The sequence below is a fragment of the Equus przewalskii genome, chromosome 6, assembly GCF_037783145.1.
Source record: "Equus przewalskii isolate Varuska chromosome 6, EquPr2, whole genome shotgun sequence".
Taxonomy (NCBI): Eukaryota; Metazoa; Chordata; class Mammalia; order Perissodactyla; family Equidae; genus Equus; species Equus przewalskii.
In genome coordinates this window covers 16,645,646-16,665,286 of record NC_091836.1, presented here as the reverse complement: position 1 = coordinate 16,665,286, position 19,641 = coordinate 16,645,646, and the positions used below count along the sequence as shown (strand labels likewise).

General features: G+C 34.9%; 1 protein-coding gene across 1 annotated transcript in view; it reads left to right on the top strand.

Annotated features, from left to right (window-relative positions):
* The window catches only part of GUCY1A2 (guanylate cyclase 1 soluble subunit alpha 2), a 275,979-nt gene that overhangs the window by 165,413 nt on the left and 90,925 nt on the right, over positions 1 to 19,641 (top strand). Inside the window, exon 5 of the mRNA XM_070623052.1 lies at positions 8,021 to 8,506. Coding sequence (XP_070479153.1) covers positions 8,021 to 8,506 — 486 coding nt within the window. The remainder of the gene's footprint in view (positions 1 to 8,020; positions 8,507 to 19,641) is intronic.

The following is a 19,641-nucleotide window of genomic DNA, read 5'->3' as shown; positions in this document are numbered from 1 at the left end:
TACATAAAAACTAGATTCTGCAGCTCTGCATATTTCTTCAGCCATGGTGTATGCCCTGGACTAAGCAACTGCCTTATTATTCCATTAGAAAATTCCTTCTGCACTCTGTATCCTTAGTTCTGATTACCCAACAGCAACAGCAAGCATTCTCAGTATGTAACAATGAGTTTTGCCAACCTGGATCTAAGCACAAGTTCTAGTTACTTCTTTTAAATATTTAATACAGTTGAGTTAAAATGAAAAAAGACTGTTTTCATTACTAAGCAATATGTTAAATAGCCACCCTTGATCTCCCACCCTACCCCTGATTCACAGAATGAAATGAGGTGTGGGAGAACAAATATTTTAACATAAGCGCACATACACACACAACTCACACATAAAAATAACATAAAATTGGATAATTGGAAATTAAGTGGCTTTTTTAGGCCTTATAAGAATATTCTCATGTTAAATTGGCTGGGTCAAAAAGGCCAATATTTTTCACACATTCAAATGGCTGTCTATTACTAGAAGGAGGTTTCATTCATCCTTATGTAACAATGTGTTGGTGCTTTATGCAAAATCATTTTTGTAGTATTTCCTTGAAAAGACTATAGAATTCCCTGTCTTTGCAGAATATTTTAGTGGTGGTTCCAAAAATTTATTACAGCTCTTTGAAGTGTAGTTTTATAAGCTGGATGTAGACGTATAACCAAAATCCCCCATGGTATATGTGAATGACAGCGTGGTGACAAGGACAACCCAGAGGTGCAGCTAGCCGCAGGTGTTAAAGCAAGGAAGACTTTCAGTGCTGTCCCTTTAATGTGTGTGATTTACTAACTGTGTGAATGTGATGAAAAATAAAATCATTAGTACCCTTTGGGAAAAAAAGGTAGTTTGCATATGCAAGATATTAAAAACTGCATATCAATTTTATATTCCCCACATAGTGTGAAATTTAGTGCTTGTTAAATAAAAAATGAATAAAGAATCTAAAAGCAAAACATAAGCATTTCCCATTTGGAGAATTTGCACAACAGAATGGCAGAACATTTGCTGATACACTTCTTTCAACTGTAAAGCATAAACCTATGTCCTTTAAATATTATATGAATACTGCTGTGATTTAAAAGTAAAAGTGACATCTAAACCTGGAAGATTAAATTCACTTGGTTGTGTGGCTTACTGGCCTATCTATCAAAACAGAATTCAAATCCATTTTTAGAATGAATTTCTCAGATTTAAAGAATAGCAATAAAACTAAATATAAACGCGTGGGAAAATAAAGCAAGCACAGAAAGATAAAATGTCTGAAGGGTTATTATTTTGTTTTCATCAATAAACAATATGAATTTTATTGCATCTCAGCTCAATAAAGGCAACATTTCAATCTATAGAATAAATAATAGCATTAATTAACCTTAGATGTTAATATTCCTCGAGATACATATGCACTTTACTATTGAATTTACTATTCAATTCAGTAAAAAAGCAAAGATTTTCTGCTTAAATTCCTGCATATTTAAACTGCTTAGAGTAGTGCTGGCAGGTTGTAGACATTAAGTACATATTTGTAGAACAGGTGAACAAATAAGTGAATGAATGCTTTTAATTTCTTTTAAATTGTATTTAGTGTACTTGACTTAAGAATTTTTAAATTGCCTCTAAAATAAGGATATTTAATGAAAGAGTCTTGTCAGAGAAAATCAAAACATTTTTTGCAAATTTTTAAAAACTGTAGTTATTATAAATACAGAAATTAGGTCAAAATTTTAAAAATTAATAGCCCTCTGGGAGAATATTTCAAAACACCTTATTTCTTAGGATAATTATATTCTCAGAATCAAAACACAAACAATTGAATGGTAAAAATAAATAAGCAAGTGAGGAAAACAAAAGCCCTTCTACTTAATTAGCTGAGCAATTTTTCACTCAGCATAATTCCCTACAGATTCATTCAAAATTTTGCCTATATCAATAGACTATATATTGCTAAGTAGTATTCCAATTTTGTTTAACCATCCACCCATTGAAATACATCTGGGTTGTTTCCAGTTTTTGACTATTATGAATGTATCTTATGGTTATTGATTTCTAGTTTTTTCCATGTAGCCAGAGAATATGTTCTGTATAATTTCAATTTTTAAAATTTGTTGTGGTATTTTTTATGTGGCCCAGGATATAGTCTATCTTAGTGTATGTTCCACAGGCTCTTATAAAAACATGTATTCTGCTGTTGTTGGGTGTATCATCCTATATGTGTCAATTAGATCCTATTTGTTGATTTTGTTGTTCCAATCTGTATCAGTTTCCTGTGGCTACTCTAATAAATTACCACAAACTTGGTAGCATAACACAACATAAATTTATTCTTTCATAGTCCTGGAGGTCAGAATCTGAAATCAAAGTGTGGATAGGGATGTGCTGTCTCCAGGGGATCTGAAGGAGAATCTGTCCCCTTCCTCTTCTAGCTTCCCGTAGCTACTGGCATGCCTCGGTGTTTCTTGGCTGTGGTTGCACCACTCCAATCTCTGTCCCCGTCGTCACATCGTCTTCTCCTCTGTGTATGTATGTAATCTCCTTCTGCTTCTCCCTGATAAGGATACTTGTGATAAGTATCAGATGGTGTTATAATTTTTGTTTCAATCATCACATATGATTTAGACAACTCATGAGGAGGATAATCTATTCAGGTCTTTCTAGTCTTTCTGTTCTTTTTTCCTTCCCAATGCTCTGATTCCTTCTCTTATTTTCTTTCTTCTTGAAGATCTTTCTTTAATCATTCTTTAAGGGTAGGTCTGCTAGGTCAAAGACTTTTAGTTTTCTTTTGTTGCAAATGTCTTTATTTCCCCTTCACTCTTGAAGGACAGTTACCCCAGATATAGAATTCACAGTTAACACTTCTTTTCTTTCAGTATTTAAAAAAATGTGCTTTCTTCTGGCTTCCATAGTTTCAGATGAGAAATCTACTGTCATTTTAATTAGTGTTCCCTGTAAGTAATGCATCATTTCTCTCTGGCTCAAGATATTTTCTTTAAATTTAGTTTTCAGAAGTTTAATTATAATGTGTCTTGAAGTGGATTTCTTTGAGTTTATCCAATTTGAGGGTCGCGTAGCTTGTTCAATCCATGGGTTTATATCCATCATCAAATTTGAGACATTTTCAGCCATTATTTCTTCAAATGTTTTTTCAACCCTACTCTTTCTCCTCTCCTGGGATTTCATTCTATTTTCTCTCTCTATTCAGATTGAGTAAATTCTATTGAACTATCCTCACATTTACAATTCTATCCTCTGTCATCTCCGCTCAACTTTTGAGCCCACCCAGCAAGTTTTCTATATTTGTTGTATTTTTCAATTCTATGATTTCCATTTTATTTTATTTTTGAGGAAGATTAGCCCTGAGCTAACATCCACTGCCAATACTCCTTATTTTGCCGAGTAAGATTGGCCCTGAACTAACATCCATGCCCATCTTCCTCTACTTTATGTGTGGGACGTCTGCCACAGCATGGCTTCATAAGAGGTGCATAGGTCCATGCCTGGGATCCAAACCAGTGAACCCCGGGCTGCTGAAGCAGAGCGCATGAACTTGACGACTATACCACTGGGCTGACCCTTCCATTTGGTTATTTTTCTATCTTCTATTGCTTTACTAAGATTTTCTAATGTTTTGTTCTTTTCAAAAGAATTTGTAATTGCTTGTTGAAATATTTTATGATGTCTTCTTTAAAATTCTTGACAGATAATTCCAGTATTTGATTCATTTTAGTATTGGCATCAATTAATTGACTTTTTAAATTCAAGATGTGATTTTCCAGGTTCTTATTATGATGGTTGGTATTGTATTATATCCTGGACAGCTTGGTTATTATGTTAGAAGACACTAGATCCTATTTAAATTTTTTATTTTAATAGCAATTACTCTAGGTTTGGCATGCAAGTCCTGGCCTGCTTTTGTAGGCTGCAGCTGCAATGATAGTATAATTTTCAGAGCTTATAGGTGCTGTTTTCATCTGCTTGTTTTATTTCATGCCTCTGGAGCCCCCACCTGTCCTTGTTAATGCTGCTTGAGGTGGCAGAACAAGCTTCCTGAGGCTAGGTGTAATGCAAAGGAGGAGGGGTTTTTGCCTGTGTAAATAAAGTGTACTTCCTGGCTGGGCGTTTATTGTGGCAGGATCCCTCTTGCTGGTGACTCTAGCCATGCGATGCCTTGGATGGGGGTTTGTGAGAGGGAGAATCTCAGGACTATGAGGACATAGAAATTTTGGGGGCTGGGCACTTGTCTCCTACTTTTTTTGCTAGAGCTAATTCTTCAAAAGTGAATGTTACTCTGTGAGAACGAAAACCCTTCTGGTCACCAGGGACATATCATTCTCTTTCTGCTTTCATAAGTTATATCCTAGAGATCTGAAATTACATGTAAAAGTGACCTTTTTACTGAACTGAATTTAAGTACAAAGGCATGCAAGTAGTTATTTTATCTACATCAATAGCCACAACTTCTCTCTTTTCAACTGCCTGTTGTCAACATCTCATTAAGGATATTTTGCCATCACATTGATTCGTATTTAGAATTGTTATTTCCCTTCACGCCCCTGCCCATCATGCTTCCTGAGTGGTTAAGAGCATGTCCTCTGGAGCCAATCCAACTTGGGTTTGCACGCTGACTCTGTTGTTCGTTAGTTGTGTATTCTTAGTAAGTCTCTTTACCTCCCTAAATTTCATCTGAAAAATCAGGATAGTTATAGCTAGCATAAAGTAAAATTCAATAACCATATATAAATTTAGTACTCAGCATAGTACCTAGCCATACAAGTATTCAATTGATGTGTTGAGTCAGCTACAGGCATCATCCTCATCAACATCATTATCATTATCATCTCTGTTTTATAGATAAAGAAACTGAGGCTTTGAAAGGATAAGTAGTTGAACCTAGGTCAGTTTGCACACTTAAGTGTCACAAGAGCTGGAATTCAAATCCAGGCATGATTTCTTCCAAATCTTTCTTTTCTGACCATTATAACACTGCTACAAATGCTTATCTCATAAAACTTGAATATCCATGACAGCGTAGGTTAGTCCATATTTGGGATGTGCAAAAATATAAGAATAGGTAGTATGCAGTTATATGACCGGGATATACTTAATTTTCAATTAATTCTTAATTATAGCGGTAAATATTTTTGTAGAGATATCAATGCATAAAAATAGCAATAACACAGGTAATTTGACAGAACCCAACAACCAAGCTTTGTGATAAGATGATTTTTAACCCCTTTGCTGAGAGTCAAATATTGCCCTTTATTATGCTTAACCAGTTTCTGAAATCTGGTAGATTTAAAGACAGTTTATTTTTCATATGCCTTATGCTATTTCATTAAAACTTTCGTATAATTTATGATGCAATAAAAACTTAGCTGTTTTTCAATTTAATGCACTTTTCCACAAATCTGTTTTCTGTACATAAAAATATGTAGTTCCTTTAATAGTTTTACACTTTGCTTAATTAATAAATGCAGATTGTGATGAATTTCTGAATTTATAATTATAATGAAACAAAAATAATTCAAGAAGAATAATTTATGTTATTTTCCTATTAGAATAAAACTGAATTTATGACAGAGACACAAATGCTCAATTGAATTTGCACAATTATTAAATAAGGAAAAAATTCTCTGATGAAAAATATAAAAAAGGGACATTATTTACTCTGTATATTGGGGCTTCTCATTGATGAGTTGTTTTTATGTAGTGTAGGAGATAAACAATTATTTTTTCTCTCAGGCTGTCCTGATTCAGAAATTTCAAAAAAACAACTAATGGCCAAGAATAGATTTATGTTTTATATTTTTGAGATAGCAATATAACATTCAATTCAGCTTCTTTGAAGGTAAAAAAATGCTCTCGTTTATTACATCTAAAAAATAAATATAATATTATTTATGAATGTACACACATACTGATTCTGTATATAAAATAGAGAGATGGTGGCAAGGGCGAAAAAGAAAAAGGTCCATTTGTGATGGGAAATGTGGGAGCTGATATGTAGGAAGAAAAGAGAAAGGAAAAGGAAGAGCCAATGAGGAAAACCAGTGATGAGAGAGAAAGGGAGCAGGAGAGAAACAGACCAAATGAAGAGAGGATGTTGAAAACCAGTCAGTCCAAAGAACAAAAGAGGGAAGGGAGAAGGAAGCAAGATGGAGAAGAAAAAGAAAATAATTAGAAAGAAATGTGAGGGGAGAGAGACCAGAAAGAAGTCTAAATCTAAGGGCATTAGAGCTTTGCTTTTACCCTAAATCTTAAGAAAAGAGTTAATCTAATTCTTAACTGTGAGGTTGTATATCTATGTATATATTTGTGTAATATGTTTGTGTATAATGTGTATGTTCCTTACTAATCTAACAGTGGGCAAGAATGTATCATTAGCAACACTCACCCCCCCCCCCCAAAATCATATCAAGCATATATAAAACAATCTGGAAATACTTTTCAAAACAATTATTTTCTTTGTATTCAAACCATAGCCTGCAGTCTTTTTAGAGCCTACTCTATTCTCTGGGCTGTATAGATTTGGGTCCCCCATACTGTGATATCTTTGAAAAGGGAAGCTTATTTTATCTTTTTATGCCTATCACCCAGAGCAGTACTAGAAAATTAAAACACTCCATAAATACTTAAATGAATAAATGAGAGTATTATGTATAAAAGGATGAAATACTGAACACTAGCAGAAACTTTACATAAGGTAGATTGAACATTTCATTTCACAAAAATTATAACATCAAGCAAGGATTCAATTTTATTTCCTTATATAGACTAAATCTTAGTGATTGGTGCAAGGGAACAAAGTAAGACATATTTTGCAGGCTTAAAAATTCAAGTCTCTGTAGTTTTACCCCGTATTTGTTCTATGCCTCTAGTCTAATCAACTGGCCTAACTGCTTCATGCTATGAAGAACAAGAGAAAATATATATATTTTTTATATATATGAGCACATTCCATGTAGTGTGGAATGTGGAAAGTGACGTAGATGAAACTGAAGCACAGTCTCACTTGGTCAACTCTGGCTGTTCTCTCCAGGTAGCAACCAGCTTCCTCTCCAGGTGTGCTGAAATACCTTATTCTAACCCAAATAACTATATTTGGATAGCCATATCCTAAATCCATTTTTTTTTTACCTGCTGGTGCTCATCCCCTCTGAGTGTTCCTTAGGACACCAAGCTAGGATGGCATAAGCCTGTGTTCACTAAGATTTCCATTAAACATCAGTTCCCCAAATTCTCCAGTTAAAGAACACAGAAAGGAGGAATAGATTTAAATGACTACATCTTCAGATTCTTTATCTTATTAACTGAATTCCTTTAGTGCTATCTTGATTTTGGGAGTTTGTTTTTAGCTTATATTGAACATGCTAGTTGAGTGATAGTTATTTTCTGGTAATACTGGCTTAATGATATCTAGTTTAAATTTTTATTTTTAAGACCGAGTGAATTATCCACTAATCTAGTCAGTGCAAAGACTACTATATTTTCAAAGGACTACAACTAGTGGACAAATGACTTACATCAAGCCAAACAATTATTTTGATTCATTTTAATCTCCTGGACTTATTTTATGAGTGTTATTTTAGTGACAGTTAAATGTGGTTCCTTTGACAGATGGATTTATTTTAATTCTATTACTATTAAGCAGGTTGAAGTTTTTTGAACTGGCTCGTGAACAAGTTTCATGATGTATCTGGGTATAATTTCATTTTGAATGAAAATGTTTTCTTGTTTTATTTCTCATTGATCAAACTTTCCATTTCATCATTGTCTTTAGAAAGTGGCCAAGTGAGAGACAATAACAAATGTTTCTATTTAGAACCATAAATTTTACACTGGCTGTAAATCATATTTAAATTTGCTTATATGAAAGCAGAAAATCAGTAGAACTAATAAAACTCTTCTTGTTCTTTCTCTTCATCAGATAAGTTAATTTTTGTGAACCTACTATGTGAAGAGCCCTGATCAAAATTCCATGTTAATTTTGCAGGTGATGGAAGTCAAAGGACAAATGATCCATGTCCCAGAATCAAATTCCATTTTATTCTTGGGCTCTCCATGTGTGGACAAGTTGGATGAACTCATGGGCCGAGGGCTGCATCTCTCGGACATCCCTATCCATGATGCCACCCGAGATGTCATTTTGGTTGGTGAGCAAGCAAAGGCCCAAGATGGCTTGAAGAAGAGAATGGATAAATTGAAGGCAACTTTAGAAAGAACTCACCAGGCCCTGGAAGAAGAGAAAAAGAAAACAGTGGATCTTCTATATTCTATCTTCCCTGGCGACGTAGCCCAGCAATTGTGGCAAGGGCAGCAAGTGCAGGCCAGAAAGTTTGACGATGTCACTATGCTCTTTTCAGACATTGTTGGCTTCACAGCCATATGTGCCCAGTGTACTCCCATGCAAGTGATCAGCATGCTGAATGAACTGTACACCAGATTTGACCACCAGTGTGGATTTTTGGATATTTATAAGGTAATGGGGTTTAGTTACTTATATATAAATACTTTTTTTTTTAATTTTTATTTTTTTTGGATGTACATCATATTTCAAATTCTGTGTACATTACATCATGTTCACCACCCGAACACTAATTATAGTGTATCCCCTCACTTGTGAACCTAATCACCCCTTTTGCCCTCCCCGCTCCCCGCTTCCCCAATGGTAACCACCAGTCCAATCTCCAATGCTATGTGTTTTTTTGTCGTTTTTATCTTCTACGTATGAGTGAGATCATATGGTATTTGACTACTTTTTAATGGTAAATTGTCATCTAAATTAAATTGGAAACATACAATTTTCTTTTTCCTATTTAAACTTGATATTAAATGATGGATATCTCTTTCATTTGGAAATATTTATACAGAATACAAGTATTTCTGCTTTCTGAGTAAACTTTCATTATGAGTCAATTTATGCTATTGACATAGGTAACTGAATCATGATATTGCTCAGTAAGGAAAGATTCTCTAGAGCTAGTCCTCTAAATTCATTACCATTAAAAAATTAAACTTGCTGATTTCTTAGAGAGCAGGATTCCAATATAAACTAAGAATTTTATGTTGGCAATTACAAGAAACAATTTATGTTAAAATATGCATTGAATTATCAGTTAAATCTTAGTTAATCAGAACTTTGCATTTCATTGTCAGTTGTCAGGTCTCTCTAATTCTGAAAGAATACATGTAAATATTCTAGCTATTGCCCAAATGACCAATGGTTTTTGGTGGAAGCATGTTCGTTTTCTAAGCTACACAATGGCAGAGCTTTGAAAATGGGTACCATTTGTCAGTCTGAGTTGGTGAACTCCTTATTAATTTCTTATTAAAATCATAGCAACATCTTGAGTGATTCAGCCCCATATCTACCTAATGAATAATTCTGTAACTTTACATAGAATTTCACATGGATTGTACAATGTCAGGGTGCATGGGTTTTTTATATGAAGAACAGCAGTTACTTTTAGTATAAATAAACAGCAGTGAGCTTTAGGTTTTTATTTTCTTCTTTACAATTCCATCTAGATCACTATTTCTCTTTATAGTGTGATCTGCACATAAGCAGATTCAGCAAGAGCCTGTCTGCTTCATAGTGTAGTTTGATGTTATGATCCAGAGAGTAAGTTTTCATTAAGGTGTATCTCCTTTAGAGAAAGATGTTTGCTAGTTCCATTATGTGTAATATTCAGCCAATGTTAAATATTTTAGTAAGTCCTTTCTGAGTGCTAAACATTCAGTCTGAAGTAGGTATGAGGGTTTTGCTTTGTTATACAAAATAAGAGTCCTTGTAAATTATATTTATCTTCCTTATAACTTACTGTTATATAATTTATGGTAGAGAGAGCCAAATGTCTGATCCTAAACCAAAGAGAGAGTACGATGAGTCTGTCACTGTTATACCCAGTGATTTTCAGAAGAAAGAGCAGATGGGCCTGAATTTGCCAGCACTTTCCTTCCTCCAGACTTTGACACTATTGCCCTAGTCTCTGCAAGCACCAATCTCCTCCTTCTAAACCACTGATTTGCTGTGTTAGCTTCCTCTAGCTAAAGCAGTCATATGTTATTTTTGGCCCTCAATTCATGCAACTAAATGAGAATGATAAATAGATAAACAGGTTCTCCTTTGCTAAAACATGGAAATTCCTGATTTAAATATAAGTGTCAGCTAGGTTTTAAGAAGAGAAGAAATGAGCTATCTTCTGAGGCTATGAAAACTATTTCAAGGTTTAAAAATATAGTTACATTTCACGGACTTCAATCAAGTCTCCCTTCTCTTGAGATAAGCTAAGACACCTCACAGAAAAAGAAAATCTGTGGGATTATCCTCTATGACCCTCAAATTGTCCTAAATGTTATTAAACTGGATAGTTTCATGTAGTCATAAATAATTATCAACAAGTTTTAAGTTACAAAATGGATCTCCTCTTTCTCCGATACTCACAGCCATGCTTTCCATCTTTCATATATATATTGAAAAATAAAACAATTCTCGTTCACAAATTCTCTTAAACTGAACTTGAAATTTTAGCAATAAATTACAAAGTAATATGATTCCAGAGCCAGGTGTTTTTAACATATCTTCAATGCCAGTATGTGTATGCATCTGGAATAGGTCTATCGGGCAACTTTGATGTTTACTCAGAGTTATAGGGGTTGAGTTTGGAGGATCCAGACTAGGAATTGCAATATGTCCTGAAACCAGAGCGATGATGGTATGGCCAGAGAGAGGGAGAGACAAATAAAGGGACAATATTACTCTTGTGTAATCTTGTGTATCTTGTGTAGGATAAAATGAAGTATATTATGAGAAATATATCAGGAGGGATACAAATTAGAAATCTTCTGTCTGACCTGCCTAATTTAAGATTTCTAATCGCTGTCATCATTCCACCTTATTTTCTAGAAAATTTACACAGTGCTATTTTATACCATGAAATATTTGCTAAATTTGTAATTGCTATTGAGAAAGAAATCTCAAAAGTGATAGAATTTTTTTAAGGACCATAACTCTGCTGATTTTCTAAAATGAAAAAGAGTTTTGCTGGATTTAAAGTATGTATAGAATTTTCTGTGGAATAATCATACCACAGAGAAAAATAAGATATAGTCCACTTTTGTTTTATATTAGAAATGTGAAAAGAAACCAGGTAAAGCTGAATGCCAAGGAAGAAAACAACTAGGGAACTAGAAGGAGTGCCCCATAGGGGACATTCAAAGGCTGCTACTCCACAGTAAGGCTCCAATCTCTAAGTTTATAGTTGTCCCTCTTTTGGTCTTCTTATTATTCCATGTTTTCCTGTCATTAAGGAGATGGATGCAGTGACAAAATATACTTCCAGTGGTAGAATTCAGCTAAATTTGATCATAATAAGAAAGTTCTGCTAAAATAATCAAACCTTCTATAATGTAGTAGGTTTAGGAAGAAGCTATAGATTTTACTGTGCATATTTCAAGCATTGAGAGAATTAAAGCCTTTATATTGCTTGACTGCCAGGATGTTACATGTGTATGAATACTAAGTAAGAGCTAGGTAAGTCGAAGGAAGCATTGATTATAATTTTGATCCTCTTATACTTAGAAAAGCAAATATTCAGTAAAAAATCAACGTAAATAGTGCACTACATACTATTTTGCTCCTTAGGTTTTATAGGGTATAGAGAACGAACAAAATAAAGAACCGGTAACTCTAACTTTTTAAATCAATGACATACGATAATAATAAATAATAATTAATAATAATAACAGCATTGACTGTTGAAGCAACCTAATGTAGGTTTTGCCTCATTTATATTTTTGTCTTTGCCAGGCCTTTAGCTTGAAATAAGGGAGAAGCAAGGAGAATGATGAGTCTTTCTCCACGCTTTTCTCATTGCATTAAGCCAAGGCTACAGTACCCCAGTGCTAACTTAAATACACTCCATAGAGCTCTCATCTTTTCACCTTTAATTGCTTTCTTAACTTCACTTTCTTCCAGTTCTATGACCTATAAAGCTAAGATACTAGATGTATCTACCTCATGGTTATATCGTGAGCATTTCAATGAGCTGATATATACAACGTGCTTAGAACAGCACCTGATGTATAGTAGTAAATGTACATGTTAGTTGTCATTATTGTTTCTCAGACAAGTGTATCTGGACATATGGGGTTATGTATCATGTGATTATTTTTTATGTTTTGTATGTACATAACTATAGTGCACCCGGTGCTTTTTAGAAAAGAATAAAATATGATCTCATTTAATCTCCCATGATTAACATGTGGAATTGCTATATTATCTCCATTTTCTGATAAACTTCTTTCAGAAAGGTTAAATAATCCAGATAATATAGCTAATAAGTCAAAATTCGAACAGAGACTCATCTGATTCTAAAGCCTACAATTTTTCAACAAGTCTAGGCTTGGACTAGACAAAGATTAAGTAATAAAAACAAGAAGTGGAAACTTTATCAAAACTATGTTACATGATCAATAACTATAGTTATACTATCAAATTATGAAAAAACCTCTATGAACACCTTATCCAAATATACCCCCGTCCCTTCCAGTTGCAAACAGTTCAGAGTTCTGAGAAGCTGAATCATCAAAAGTTGGGGACTCTCCATCTGCCACCCTCCCTTTTTGTCAGAAACTAGCTAGCGTCTTCTCCCTTATCCCTCTTATGGAGAAGTAGCACACTAAGAAGGGGACATTGGGTCAATGATCCCAAGTGCAGGCAATAAGGGGTATAATTTAAAAATAATTAAACTGAGTAAGAGTTGATGTTTTTTAAATCACCTTGCCCAGGCAACTCAAAAAAATATTAGTAATAAAATACTTTTCTCTGTCAGGTGGGGGGTAGTGGAATATTCCCATCACAAACCCTAAACTTGGTTTGCAACTGTTGGTTGAGTTAAACACTGAGTATCGGTGTCAGGCTTGGGTTGGGAGAAGGGATAGAAAGACAAGATAGGGCAGTCAAGAAACACCAGGACCAGAATTCTGTTAAATCAGGGAATCTGATGTTGAGAATCTGAAAAACAACAACATAAGGTTCATGTTAGCAAGGGAATTCAGGAATTCTAAGTCCAGGTGGAAAAGCTGAGTCCAGCAGAGTAGTAAGGGAGAGAAATCCAGGTTCACTCTTAGGGGACACAAGACCTTGGGACTGGGCACAAGGGGACTGGTTTACAGGAACTGGAAACCAGGCAGGAAGTATAAAGACTGTCATCAGAACAAACTGTGATACAGAACCAGAGCCATTTCCCTGGCTGGGACCAGACTTAGAGCCAGAGTAAGCCTAGGTCCCCCTCTATAGAGTCAAAAGGGAACCAAATATGGCCACTGCATCAAAGGATACATAGATGTCCGCTGAGCTTTTAAATGCTAAAACAGGAGTTAGATCCACAGAGATGCTGGAGTTAGCAGGTTCGTTCTATCCATTCTTGAAAGTGAATAGAATACATTTGCGGACACTCTGGGCATTAATACAATTTCAAAATTGCGACAGCTCGAGTTCTTCTGAAAATCCCCAAAGACCAATGGAAACACTGTGTTGGCTTTATAAGCTCCAAACCTGCATAAATATGATACCAATATAAAGGGCTAGAAAAGCCATTAAGATCATGTACATTTTACTTAATTTATATGAGTAGATTATTATGCTTTAGTCTCCTATTAACTATAGACTCCTATTAAATATAACTTCTTAACTACTTTGTGGAAAAAAGTCTATACATTCTAAAAATAAATACAGAATGCAGAAGTAAACGTTGATAAATATCCATGATGGGAAGGTTTATATATAAGGTGATCAGAGTTCAGTTTTGAGTGGGCATGTTAACATCCCAGGGAAACAGAGTCAGACAAGCTCTTCGAGTTCAGAGGTCTTAGTGGAAACCACCTACACTTTGCACTGATGGGCTAGCAGTTTGTAAATTGGCTAAGGAGCTACATCAGACTTGAATCTCCTTCTTTAACCTCCTTGGTGAGAGCTGAAAGCAGACATTTTTCATAAAGTTACAAGGCTACAGAACTCTATGCCTCAAGAATTTTGATTTGTCTTGACATTTGACAATATGGAGCTACTAAAGCCAGCTGTTCACTGGACCTTCAGCCAGGCTTCAGAAAATGAAACAGAATCTCAACGATGCCTCTTCAGTGTGAATGGGATTTTGCAGAAAAAAAATAAAATGCTTGTCTTCCTTCTTGTTTTGTTTTATGATAAAATACCCTTTCAGAGTACTTAGGTACTTAGGTTATTCTTGGAATTTTATAAATATGCATATTATTTTACTCTATTTCTTGGCACTAAGTGCCAGTCCCATTTAGTAAAGAGGGACTGGTTCATTTTTTTCCCCAAGATTTACATATTTTCTGCATTAATGATCAGTGCACACACTTTTGAAATTGAAAGCTGCTAAAGGTTTATACTGGCTGTTTTTACTGGCTTGCATCAACATCAATGCTGTTTACTTTTGCTGTAATTTCATTGGAAATGAAGTAACTGTCTTCTAGGAGGTCTAGAAAAGGGGAATTTCTGAAGTAAAAAAATTATTCAATTCATTTTTTCACTCATTCAATAAACATTTTTGACTCACTCACTTGATAACAGGGCATGACTTGCATAGAAGTCTACAAAATGTTATGGAAATTAACATATATTTTTAGTACAATTTTAATGAGTAGAAAAGAACTAATTTATGTGCTTTAGAAGGTAAAGTGAAAAGTCACAGATAAGCATTCTGTTCTGATATCTTTTCTACTGGGGGGATTATATTGTCAGTTTCAAAATACCGTAATGCCTAAAAATTACTTGACAAGAGTTTTGCCTCATTTACACTTTTGCCTTTGGCAAGCATTTGGGCTGGAGTCAAGGGAAAAACAAGGAGAAGGATGGATCCTTTTCCACGTTCCTTTCATTCCATTCAGCTAAAGCTGCTGAATCCCAGCGCTGTCTTAAGAACACTACTTGGAGTTCTCATCTTTCCACTTTTAACCACTTGTTTAACCTCTCTGCTTCAGTTTCACCATCTGTAAATAAAGAGACTAATTTTGTCTACTTCATAGTTATATTTTATGAGATTTTAAATGAAACACATGTAAAATGCTTGTTACAGTGTCTGGTCCATGGTAGTGAGTATAAATGTTAACTGTCATTTCTCAAACAGATGTTTCTGGGCATATATGGTGAATGGTTGTGTGTTTTGTGTGCATATGCTTGTGTGTGCATGTGTTTGTATGCACATAAATATTGTGTATCCAGAGCTTATTAGAAATAGATAAAATGCATGTTTGCTTGGGTTCATTCTTTCAGATTATTAGAATCACATTGCATTCCTGCTACGGAAGGGGAAGGAGAGAGAGGGAAAAAACCAAGGGGCAAGAAAGACAACTGCCTGAAATGCATTATTTGTATCATCTTCCCTGGGTCCTCATGGATTCTTATTCTGGAAGATGAGTCCATAGTTTGTCTTCATAGATCTTCTTTATCTGAATAGGTTGAGTTACAATATGGAATTGATGAAGATGACTGTTTCTCCAAGTAATATTGACTTGTGCAATGTCAATGACCAACATTATGAAACTGAACCTAAAACATTTATTTTTTTACGTTTTAATATGACAATTGAATTATTTTCCTTTAGTGTTGTGGCAAATTCTGAAACAGTTAGAAGGCTAAGATAATTTGTATTGCCAAGCAGAAACCAAAATTGATGAAGTGCCTCACTGAATTTATCAAACGAAGTGTTCTGGGGTTGTTGTTTTTATCCCTATTGATTTTCAGTTTTCTAAAGAGTGGTGGCAAGTGCTAAAAGATTGATTTGTTTTTTGTAATACCAAGTGTTGTGGACTAAATGTTTGTGTCCTCTGAAAATTCATTTGTTGAAGCCCTAGCGCCCGGGGTGATGGCATTTGTAGGTGAGGCCTTGGGAAGGGTAATTAGGTTTAGATGAGATTTTGAGGAAGGGGCTTCATCATGGGGTCAGCATCCTTATAAGCAGAGGAAGAGACCAGAGTTCTGTCTTTCTGCCATGTGAGGACTCAGGGAGAAGGTGGTCATTTGCAAACCCGGAAGGGAGTCTTCACTGGTGATCTGAATCGCTCGGAACCTTGATCTTGGATTTCCCAGCCTCCAAAACTGTGAGAAAGAAATTCCTATTTTTTAAGCCACCTGGTCTATGGCATTTTGTTATAGCAGCTTGAGTGGAATAAGACACCAAGGAAATGTATTTCAATTCTAAAAACAGTCTGGAAACTCTAGCAAGTTTTCTTCGTCTATGAGGCCCATGCTGTTAGAATTTCCTTTATCTATGGGGATAAATGTTACCTCATGATGCAAGTGAAAGATTTTTTACTAGCCTTTATGGAGTTTATGTCATTGCACAATGTCTCTCTTTTGTGTATCCATAAACTGTAAAGAAGTTAAGTTCTAAGCTCAAACTGCATGTTTGCCCTTGTTACTAGCACCTTTATCAGAATAATGTGAGAAACTAGCTTTTTTAGTTTGTGTACATTTTGCACTTTTAAGTTTTACTACCTAGCTAGTTACTTGCTCCAATATATTTGTTAAAAAATTCCCTTAAAAATTTCAAATTTTCTTCATAAGGAATTATTGTCATTAAATAATCATTTCTGTTGCCCCGAGGTCATTTAGCTGAGGATTTCTGGCAAACTTTAAAATGTGAATATGTCAGTTATGCTCCCATCAAGGTTCATTGTGCCTGGGGATTGGATAAATTTACTAAAATGGAAATTGATCTTCCAGACAGGACAGCTACCTTTCACCTGACTGACAGGATAGCCTCAATGCAATCTGCAAATCTTATTGAATTGGGTTATTTCTGTTACCTTTTTCACCAAACCTTTAATTAATGCTGTTGTGTAGCAGAAATGCTGTACATAATTCTCTCACTATTTACCACTTAAAGTGCAAATTCTTTAAAGCAAAATGGAACTAAAAGGATGAAATACACATTTGCTAAATTCAAACTGTGTGCCAGACACAGTGCTCGATGCCTTAACTGTGATATTTTACTTTCTAGAAGAACCCTGTGGGATAGGTCACTTTTGAAGATGAGTTTAGTATGTGACACAGACGCCATTTGAATTTAGTTCTAATTCAGCTAAAAGCTCATATTTTAAAAACAATGGTTGAAATCATTCATCTATCAGATAGATAGTGTTCCTAATTAGTTAAATGCAGAACTAGGACCAAAGATTGTTCTAGCATTTATATATATATATATTTCATAAATTGGTATCCTCTATCCAGTAACTTTGACAATCGCCAGGCAAATTTCATGTCTTTAAAATGAGAACAATGGTATGTCACAGGACTGTTCAGATGGTGAAAAGAGCTAAAAGCCAAAGACTTTTGTTATGAACGTGAGGCCCTTGACATAATAGTTGGAGAATGAGTTTGATTTTTAAATTGCAATTTGAATTTTAGCCTAGAGTGAAAAATATAACTAGGTCTTCTTTTTTAAGGAATTCAACAAGTCTGCACTGTTTTTTAATATATGTTGGAGTTCATAAAGTCTTGTTCTCTTTGGCTCCAGGAAGCTAGAGAGGATCTTTATGCAGAAGTTAAAAGAATAATTTCAGCCCAGTAGAAGATCCTTGTGAAAGTCAGTGTTCCCAACAAAGAGATAGATTGGCTAAAGTCGTATACTCTGCTCACTGGAGTGATTCAAACACTAGCTACAATCTTTTGATGGGACAGGTAAAAGGCATTCTCAAAAGGTCCCTTGATTCTATGAGATCCTGATTCTCCATGCTCAATGTTGAAACTGTATGTGGTTGGCTAGGAAAATATTCCTAAAGTGCACATCAACCCTGCTGACTCCCTATAAATAGGTTATTCACATATGGGAAGTTTAGAATGATTTTTTTTTTATTTTTGTAAACATCTTTTAAAGTGGAACAATGAGAATTTAACTTTGTTATCTTAAATTCAAATTAAAATGATTGTAAATCTTTTTACATTTTGATGCATTTTTATACCTTTGAAATGGTCAACATGGCTTTGAATAAGCTGGAAAACTGTAAGAAATCAGCTGAAGCAAAATTCTTGATAGACTACTGATCCAGTTCTGTGTGTGTGTGTGTGTGTGTGCCCATTTGTTGGAATTTTTGAAAGCTGCATATTAAGATAATGCTGTTCTTAAGATAGTCCAAAGCAATATTTTTAATTTCATATTTTCCTTTGATAGTCAAAGTTTGATATTGTATAGATTTTCTCTACTGTCATAAAAAGAAAACTTTGCATATCCCTTTCTACTTACTAAATTCCATTACTAATTATCATTGCCTCATAAACGATAGGGCATATTTCAGCCCTTGGATAAAGGAAGGTCCTTTGACTGTCAGGGAAAGGTCAGATGAGGACTGTTGAAGTTGCTTATGATGGTGCAATGAGAGTTAAGTGTAGGGGAAAGGATATTGGATATCAAGCCTGAAACCTGAATTTAGTTGTCTTTGTCACTTAATTGAGTAAGTCACATAACCAATTTGTGCTTCTGCTTGTATAAAATGGGAATGATAGTATTGGTCTCACATTTTTTGTTGCAGTTTACGTATGAAACATGCTCAGCAAATTATTGTTGGGAATTTTTGCTATTCACAATTCTAAATAATAACAATATTTGTGGAAAATAGATTGTGAATTAATGAACAGTACAAGCAGTTGACTCCATCTGGAGTCACTCATATGAAAGAAGACCAAGGCCAGAGAGAGTATCTTGGGGAATGTGCAATGAAGGGAGGGAAGGAGATTGTCTTGGTCCATCCAGTATGCTATAACAAAAATACCATAGATTGGGAGGCTTACAAACAACAAAAATTCATTTCTCACAGTTCTAGAAGCTGGGAAATCCAAGATCAAGGTATTGGCAGATTTAGTGTCTAGTGAAGGCCCACTTCCTGGTTCTTAGATAGCTGTCTTCTTGCCATGTCCTCACATGGTAGAAGGGACAAGGGAGCTCTCTGGGTTCTCTTTTATAAGGACATTAATCTCATTCATCAGGCCTCTGCCCTTGTGTCTTAATCACCTCCCAAGTTTCCGCATCCATATGCCATCACATTGGGAATTAAGTTTCTACATGTGAATTCAATCTATAGCAGAGACTGATATTTGTTGAATGCCTAATATGTGCTGGGTACCATGCTAAATTCTTTACATATGTTTATTGGTTTATTTTGTCTTCAACAAATAATTATTGATCACCTACTGTGTTCTAAGTACTAAGTTAGGCTTTGGGGCATAATGGTAAATAAGACAGGCATGGTTCATATTCTTAGGTGCTTATAATTGAGCATTGAGAATAGACATTAAACAAATAATTACACAGCTAATTAATAGTTAATTAAAATTGTGATTATAGCTAGCAAGGTATAAAGTTATCTCATTTAATCTTTTCAGCAACCTTGTAAAATAGATATTATTTCCCTTTCACAGAAGAAGAAAATGAAACTTAAAAAGGTTAAACAACCTCTTTGAGGTCACAAAGTTAAAAGGTGGTGGGTTTTGCATTGCTCAGACTTTTTCCATCCCAGAAGGCTGCTCTGGGAGGTCTCAAGACTGTGATTTTAAGTAGGTCCACAACTTCGCTGACCACTTTCTTCCATTTA